Consider the following 9548-nt stretch of genomic DNA (forward strand, 5'->3'; position numbering starts at 1 on the left):
AAACACAGTTTCTAACACAATATTTTGAAATGAAATGTGTTTTTAACGGAAAAGGATATGTTTAAATGTTAGAAACAGGACATTCTAAAACCTTTTAGATGCTGTCTTTATCATTGATTTTATCCACACGATTTAGAATATCGCTGTAAAAATTACAACCAGAAGCTTTTACAACAACACGGAAAATGCTTTTAAAACTTTTGATGCATGTCGTTTTCGCAGATGTAAGAATCTCAGACAATGTCGGTTCTAAACATCAAAGATGAGTGATAATGTAACTCTGAGATTAAATGATAGTGGGTGCCATTGTTCACCGAGTTATATTGAGGACTATCATTTCTTCAGGGTGATATATATTTTATTTAAAATGTTTTTGTAACTTTTCGTTGGTACGGATATTCTTGTGCCAACTGTTCCATTTTATTATGTGACCCCATTAGTTTTAATTTTGAAATTCGTCAGCAAATTCCGTTCCTAAAATTTTGTTTTGGGGCTTTTTTCTGTATTTCTAAGGGGGAAATGATAAAAACGATGATAAAAACCGAATTTTTAAAATATTGATCTATATTATTAAGTATTATTGTATGCTTGTTTTATGTTCCTTTATTAAATTCAATATTTGCACTGTAAAATTTAACAATCTGAACAGACATTCAATTAAATGTCACGTAATTAGCATACTGCATTCCTCGGTCACCATGAACTAAACGCAATTGACGTCAATTTGTTAATTCAGGGATAAAGGCATTAATAAAATGTACCGAATAAAAATTTACAAAGAACCAAATAACAACAACTTTATACTGACCACTAATTTGTTATCGAAAACAATTTATACACCTGTTTGTCAAACTATAAGTTATTGAAATTATGCAACATTCTTAATCATGGCTTTCAATACCGAATCCCCCTTTGCGTGTAATATTAATCGGCTTATTCGATATTATCGATAAAATCAATTCATCAAAGGCAAAGTGCAATTGATTTTTAAATGTAAAGTTTCTTTAATAACACAAATCAAAAGCTGAAATATACATTTTTAATGTCTCTTTCTGTGCACGTACAAAAATCAATGGGATCATTCTGTTTGTGTTTGATTACATGCGTTGCCTTCGATCTCAAGAGGAAACGCTTTAAGGGGGATCAGTTTAATAGTATTGCTCATTTATAACGGGGTACAATTCCTTTATTGAATCTATGTAAGCATAGATTGTGTGACACTGATCAATTTTATATTTACTCATTCTAGAGGAGGTCCAAAACGTCTAGATGGGCTCTTTGTTTAATTAAAACATGTTTGTACCCCACTGGAAAAGAGAAATGCTTGGTTAATAAAAACCGAAGAATGATTTAGTTATTTGCATTGTGGTTCATTCTCAAAATTGAGCTTTGATTTATTATGCTATTAAAAATCTGTATAGTTATTTTAATAAAGAAGAAAGAAATTATTCATCGAATTCCGAATGTCATTACAATACTTACATGTAGTTGTATACTTTGTATTTCACAAATGAAAATGGAGAATCCATTGAAAGAATTTTTTTCTTAAAATAAAAAATGGTAGATTAATGAAAAATAACAATACATTTCACACATTTAGAAATATGTCGCACACATCTATTAATCAGCTGTTGGAGAATTTCTGAAGACATAGGAGAGAAACACGCCAGAGTGATCAAACATAAGCCTGGACTGGGAAACCATTTAATCAGGCCATCATAGAAATTTAATAAAACTATGGCAAAAATTGATGTTTAAGGCATGTTATTGATAAAACCGAAGACAGCTCTGCGATTGATATATTTTTTTCTATTATTTTATACATCTTTAATATTCTATATATTAGTTTTCAATAATAACCTTCTTCCTGAACTGACAAATATACTTTGAATAATAAAACATTATGTAGATTAGATTTATTTTAGTTTTCATTAAAATATCCGCCATGAGAAATCTTTCATCCAATGGTGGTTTACATCATTAGTGTTTAAATCTGTTGATTCCTGGAACATGTAAAATATATGAAAATTACCCTAATACAAAAGTAATATGTTAAATATATAATATAGTATCTGTCATTGTTTTCTAATGCCCAGTAATCGAATATTCGGTGGCACATAGTTTTTGCCCTGTCCATCCGTCTGTCTGTATGTCCGCAAAAACTTTAACCTTGGCCATAATTTTAGAGTGGGTGGGGCTATGTTTCATATTTCACATATGTATTCCTTGTGACAAGACCTTTCTTAAGGTACCACCAAATTTGACCAAAATTGGGGTTGAAAAATGACGTTTTTTTTAATACAAAAAGCCCCCCGTTCCCTGAACTCCATTTACATTTTATACAGTAGCCTAATCATCTTTTGAGAGATGATTGGTGGTGTCCTATAGATGTTCAATAAGGTTTCACATGGTCACCTGAACATTTTATGCTCGATTTTACAAACTCGTGTACTGTGTATATTCAAAAGTTATATTGGCTTTTCCCTTGGTTATCCCGATATGAAGGGTTGTGCATTTAGAGTCAAACACCTTACTGCGGGTATTACTGTCTCACGACAGCATCTAGTTTTACATGTTAAATTATATTTCTGTCATTAACTTCATTATTTATTAGTCTTACTTCACACAAATGCTTCGAACTTCCTCATCGAATAAAAATATGTACACATGTACGCTAAAATTAACTTTTAATATTTTGAAATGTTAATTAGTTGAATCGTGATAAAATTGATCATTTTAAGCATTTAAAAGTTCAGCTGGAAAAAAGTCAGTGTAGATCAAATATTTACTATCATCAACAAACTTTTCAGCTTTCAAAACGTTGTTAAATCCGCAGTAGTTAAGGTGGAATGTCCCTACTTTTAAGAGAGAAAACTTTCCTAAGTCATTTTTAGGGCTGTATCAATATATCGATATATCGATACGTATCGATATTTAAGAATAATATCGTATCGAAAAATAACTTCCAATACGTATTGGACGGACAGTTTTTCTTCTAATTCTGTTAAAAAGATGGGAATTTTAATCACCAAAGATTATGATTTACCTTTTTGAATTAATACTGTTCAATAATTATATAATTTGACAGGAAATAACACAGTTTTTATAATTATTACAAAGTACAAAGAGATTTTTATTTGAACATGTACTGTCATTAAACTTTTACTCTCATTAAAAGTTTTATTTTGAAGTGTTATTTGTAATGACAATGACACAAGAACTTTAAAATGGGTAATAAAACACTCAATTGTTATGAAATTCATGCATTAAAATGATTTAGAAGCATTTTCTGATTGACTTGTTTTTAGAATCCAATATATCGCATATCGCTTTAAAAAATATTGCATCGTATCGTATCGAAATTTTTGGCCCAATACACAGCCCTAGTAATTTTTCTTAGAGATGTAGCTCTCCGAAAAAAAATAAAATACTGACAGACCTGGTCGTCCATCCCATTTTTTTTTCAGACCAGTGAGCTACATGCAGATCTGCATTACGATATTTGCCGTTGCATGGGGTAATAAGGAAAGAACTTTGAACAAACCAAGAGTCTAATATTTATTTACATAATACATGTATAGTTAATATTGTGAGTACAAGTTTTAACTGATAAAAGAAAAATAAGGGGAAGGTAGGAACAAATCAATTTTCCAAGTAATTTTCTTCATATATATGACATTCTTAGGGATTCTGCATTGATTTCCGTTTCCTACATGTAAAGGGGATGGGTGGGTCATTTTTGAAGATACAAAAAATCCCTGGTGGGTCAGGATCCCTCGACTCTCTCTTGATGCGCTCATGAATTCTATTCTTTTAATCCACAACATGTATTTCTCAAAATCATATTATTTGTATAAATACTTTGAAGTTACCATATGTCCGGTTTTTTTTTTTCGTGTGTTGGAAATTTTCCGAAAAAGGGGTAAGTTTGTACAGTTTTTAATTTGCGTGTTATTTTTTACGATTGAAGATTTTTTTTTAAATGGTAATGTTTTTATGTCACATTATAACATTATAAATGACATAATTTCTGAGTGTTTTATATTTTGCGAATTAAAAATAATCGCAGAAAAAGCGAAAAATTTAATAGATAATCGCGAAAAAAAACCCGGATATACGGTATGTTCATGCTCACAGTGTGTGAAATTCAAATTGCAGTAATCAGTAAATCGACAAAATACGGGTCAATGTGATAATGGATAATAGTTGAATTTTTGTAAGTTTGTGGCAAGATTACAATGTAACATTCTTTCTAAAATTACTGAGTGGGTGTCAAAATCGTTATGATTGAATTAAAAAATTTAAAGAATATACCTTTCTTTGAAAGCAATAGATATCTAATACCCTGATGCATGTCAATAAATAATGCACCTTAAACAAATTAAAGGTGTTAATAACAGCAATGATTTATTTATTGGAAGTAGTTTTAATTAAAGGCTAGAGTACTTCCTTCGATTTAGAAATTCTACATACGTCAAGTCCAGCCTGTCATTATAATGAAATGATTAACAGAAAAAATATCTTCCAAAATATTTCTTTTTGTCAGAGATGGCGTGGGAATTTTGAGAAAACAATAAAATGACGTGTACTTGACTTAAGTAGAAACCTAATCCTTGGTAACAATAATGTTACGTGGTGAAATTATGGGAGTGTGAAATTTTTTTTTTACATCATGTATAGATATTTACACCTATAATTTCTCCCTTATCTACCTATATCTTCCTATGCAAATGCTTGACCACGACACCAGATATATACTGACACAACCGATCGTCTGTTAAACATTGCAGAATATCAATTTATAGAAATCTATTTTGTTTATGAAGAAAAAAGAGACAGTTATTTGTTATTTCATTTAAAAATGAGTTAGAATCAGATAAATATTGTACACATTAATTCATGTTTGATTTGATATGAAATTCGGGTATGGAACCACAGGTGTTTGTGGACGCCCCCCTAGACCCTGGGTCCAAGGATTTTTTTTTATTTATCTTTTTTCATAATTTATCTTCTAGGACACATTTACAATGTATTCCCTATGAAAAATCTAAAAATAACGTAGAATTAACGTTTTATAAAAAATCACACCCGCGGTATTGTAATATTTTATAATACCGCGAGTATGGTTTTTTAAGAAATCAGAAATTAATGTAAATATTTTCTGAATGAAACATATGGAGATAACGAACAGTATTCAAGATCTCAAGTCCATAAAACAATACAAAATAGGAGCAGAGCAAACACGGATCTCCAAAACAACAGAGGTGGGATCAGGTGCCATGGAGGAGTGAGCATCCCCTGCCGACCGGACACACCCGCCGTGTGCTCCTTGTCATGATCAGAAAATAAAGGGAAAATCAGTCATCAATTCAGTGTTTAAATAATGGACTAACAATTAGTATGAAAAACGTCAGTCAGCATTTGACTCAATGATAAGCTGTATTTGCTGACAAGGTTATCGACCATAGAAATGAAAAATTTTCTTTGACTGACAGTTTAAATACAAATTCTTTGGCCATGTTTTTCATATTTAATTGTCTAGAGATTTTTTTTTACGTTTACTAGTACCTAATCATTACAAGAAACACACTTCGGGTGTGACCTATCGATGGGAATGCTTACTTCTCCATGGTTCCTAATCCCACCTGTGTTTTCAGAGGTCCTTGTAAACTCGCTCATAGTTTGTATTGTTTAAATGAACTTTTATAAATGATTGCTGTTTGTTGTCTTCACAACGTCTGTAAAACGCATGTGTGCATTTATAGATCTAGAACGGAAGAATATGTTGTAATTAATATTATAACCCCCCCCCCCGCTTAAAAAGCGAGAGGGTATATAGTGTAGGGCTGGGTATTGGCCCGAGATTTCGTATTGCGATATATTGAGATATTTGTAACTGCATCGCGATATTATTGCAATATTTTAAATGTAATTTAAATGGCATTTTCTTGCTATATTTATTTAATTTACATGCAAAATGTACATAACTATGATAAGTAGCCAACACTGACAAAAAAAAAACCTGTTGATTTCATTACAGTTATGCTCTGAAAAGTTCCCACAAAACAACTTCTGTCGTACTGTTTGGCTTAATAACAAACTTTCATGAGTCCATTTTTATATAATTATACCTGGCAATGACAAAATTCTTTAATCTAAGTATATTGCCAATATATCGATATTAACAAAATCGTATTGCGATACGATATTTTTTGTCATTGTATTGTAATATATTGAAATATCGATATTATTGCCCAGCCCTAATATAGTGATTATATAGTGATCGTCCGTCCGTTACGCTTTGGGGATACCCATCTCTTATCCGCAACTCCTCTTATACCGCTGAATGAAATTTAGTGAAACTATCACAGAATCTTTCTTACACATATATCTAGTGCCATTGTGTCCTATTTTAATTTTTGATCAGATACATATTTCGGGTTTCCCGTAACAAAACATTGATTCTGCCATTCTTTCTTTTATATTATTGAAGGGTACCCATCTCTATCCGCAACTCCTTCTATAACAATAAATAAAATTTAATACTTTCACAGATTATTTATTACATAATGCCATTGTGCATCTTCTATTTTACTTTTTTGATCTGACTCTTTTTTCGCGTCTCTCAGAGCAAAACATAGACTTTACAAGTATAATCATATGGGAGGTGGGGGGGGGGTGTCATTAAGTGAGCTTAATGCTCAGAGTACCTCTGGTTTCTATCTACATTTTGGACGGAAATCCAAGAAATTGTCGCACTTAATTTATTGAAATGTCCTAAACTATACATATTCAATGCCCACAATCTTATTAATCGAATATCTCGAGGAATTAAATTATTGAAAGAAAACTCTATATAAATCATAGGTTGATTTAAAGGAATTTTCATTTATCTTTTTAAAAAAATCCGACTATACACACATTTAAAATAATGGCAACGAAAATATTGTAAATACTTCACTTCTACATTCTCCTTTTTTAACATTGCGTATTTTTGTATCACTTTGGCAAATCCTAAATACATTACCATACATTAACCTTTTGTGCGGTATCACTTTGACTATTCTGCGACCTTTTGACCTTCCTGCGAACAGGTGTTTGATAACAATTATATAATGCCATAAATGGACAATCTTCGAATCTCTCTCGTAGGAGGATTCTGATTGGTGAATTAAATTTAAGGCGGTTTGACAATCAGCTGGTCTTTTTCAAGATGAGGGGAATAATAGCCTTAATGAGCACAATATGCTTTGCTTCCTATACATACGGTGAGTCCCTAAAATAATTTTAAGCGAAGAGACTAGTGCTTACACATCGACAAATTATGAGGAAAATATTTTTTTACATAGTTAATTTTCTTTTTTCACTCTTGTTAATTTACTAAATGATTTTTACAACATGTAAAGATGAGTAAATTCTTTGAACACATTCACGGTCTACATTAATAATGAAGTCATCTAAAGCCTTGTCAGGGGGTGATTTCTTATCACAAAGGACTTACAGAGTGAACATATATGACCATCTAATTAAATTATTAGCATATAAGGTATATTTTCTTTTCAGGATTTTCCATTCGAAGGTCTTCATTTGATCCAAATGCATTATTCCAGCAACAAGCTCAGATTGCAGCTTCGTCTATTAAAGGAACGGGAAATGTAGGGTCCCCTAGCGGCGGATCCTCAGGTTCTCAATCCGGGGCTTCGTCCGGTACTTCATCATCATTTGACCCAAACTCTCTGAATAGTCAAATGATGCAGAGTGCCAATAATGGACCTCCAAATTCTGGCAGTTCTTCTGGGGCCGCTTCGTCGTTTGATCCAAATTCACTCAATAATCAAATGATGCAAAGTGGTGGTTCATCATCCGGGGGATTCGATCCAAATGCTTTAAATAACCAAATGATGCAGCAGAACTCTCAAAGCAGCACTGGAGGAAGCAGTGGCACATCATCATTTGATCCCAGTGCCGTCAATAAACCAATATCACAGTCTCAAAGCGCTGGTGGTTCAAGTGGTGGGTCTAGTGGAGGTTCCTCTGGGTCCTCGTCGTTCAATCCAAACACACTGAATCAACAGATGTCTCAATCACAAAGTAGTGGTGGATCAAGTAGCTCTCCACAAACTAGCGGGAGCTCTGGTGGTTCCTCCTCTGGTTCTTCCTCATTTAATCCAAATGCAATGAATCAGCAGATGTCACAATCCCAAAGCGCCGGGAGTTCAAGTGCTGGATCTAGTCAAATGGGTGGCGGTTCTAGTCAATCGAGTGGAGGATCATCTAGCATGTCAGGTGGTTTTGATCCTACTTCCATGAATAATCAGATGCTACAAAACAATATAAAACAGATGGCTTCTGGGCAACAAGTAAACGCCAATATGATGAGCAGTGGCTCTTCCGGAGGAAGTGGGGGCAGTTCAAGCATGTCCAGTATGGGTGGAAGTAGTGGATCTAGCGGCGGAGGAAGTGGAAGTTTCGACCCAAATTCCCTAAACAAACCAGAAAATAATAAAATTGACCCAAGCATGTTCATGTCCAATATGGGCGGCTCAGCTGGCAGTGGCTCGGGCGGAAGCTCGAGTGGTGGATCCAGCCAAATGAGTGGTGGAAGCTCTGGAGGGGGTGCAAGTGGTGGATCCAGCCAAATGATGTCACCATCAAACATGATGGGTGGTGGAAGTTCAAGCGGAGGAAGTTCTAGCGGAGGATCGAGTCAAATGATGTCAAACATGATGGGTGGTGGAAGTTCAAGTGGAGGATCAAGTCAGATGATGTCACCATCAAACATGATGGGCGGGGGAAGTTCAAGTGGCGGAAGTTCAAGTGGAGGATCGAGTCAAATGATGTCAAACATGATGGGCGGAAGTTCAAATGGCGGAAGTTCAAGCGGAGGAGGTTCTAGCGGTGGATCAAGTCAAATGATGTCGCCTTCCAGTATGATGGGTGGTGGAAGTTCTGGAAGCAGCTCTAGTGGTGGGTCAGGTTCTAGTAGCGGGGGAAGCATGCCCAACTTTAACCCAAATCAGCTGATACAGAATATGATGGGTGGGATGAACCTCATGAATCCTAGTCAGTTTATTGGCAGAAAAAGATTTGTTCAGTAAAAATAAATTAAAAAGAATGAAAAAAATTGTTTTGTTTAAACGTTTGTTTGTAAACTGTGTATCAATTAGACTTTCATAAAATCAATAATTATTAAAGATTTTGTTTTGAGAATTTACGGTTAATGAAATCTACATTATGTTAGAAATCCAAATGATAAGAATCAAAATCTTATCCTCAACTGGAGACCTATATACATGTATATATAGTATATAGTACATTAAATGCTGTGGGTTGACTTTTATTACTAGAATTGTTTTAGGGGAGGTAGAAAGCAAAAGGCTTATGAACAAGGACTAATAGAAAGATATTAATAATAAACATTTTTATTATCCTTTCAGTAACTTCTACTTTTTGAAAAACCAATTGGGGAAAAAATCAGCTAATAAGTAGTACTAAATGAAACGAAATCTAGACAAAAGGAAATATGAACTGCTTCATTTTTGAAAAGC

The 9548-nt window shown here is 33.6% G+C and overlaps 1 protein-coding gene across 1 annotated transcript; it reads left to right on the forward strand.

Moving 5' to 3' along the window:
* The first annotated feature begins 7189 nt into the window (after nucleotides 1-7189).
* LOC134281149 (uncharacterized transmembrane protein DDB_G0289901-like) lies at nucleotides 7190-9098 on the forward strand. Its single transcript, XM_062763618.1, has 2 exons — nucleotides 7190-7268; nucleotides 7564-9098. The coding sequence occupies exons 1-2, from the start codon at nucleotides 7214-7216 to the stop codon at nucleotides 9096-9098; spliced, it is 1590 nt and encodes a 529-aa protein (XP_062619602.1). The 5' UTR covers nucleotides 7190-7213.
* The last annotated feature ends 450 nt before the right edge of the window (nucleotides 9099-9548 follow it).

Source organism: Saccostrea cucullata, unplaced genomic scaffold (assembly GCF_032062105.1).
Source record: "Saccostrea cucullata isolate Sc308-1 unplaced genomic scaffold, CSIRO_AGI_Scuc_v1 ctg2312, whole genome shotgun sequence".
Lineage (NCBI taxonomy): Eukaryota > Metazoa > Mollusca > Bivalvia > Ostreida > Ostreidae > Saccostrea > Saccostrea cuccullata.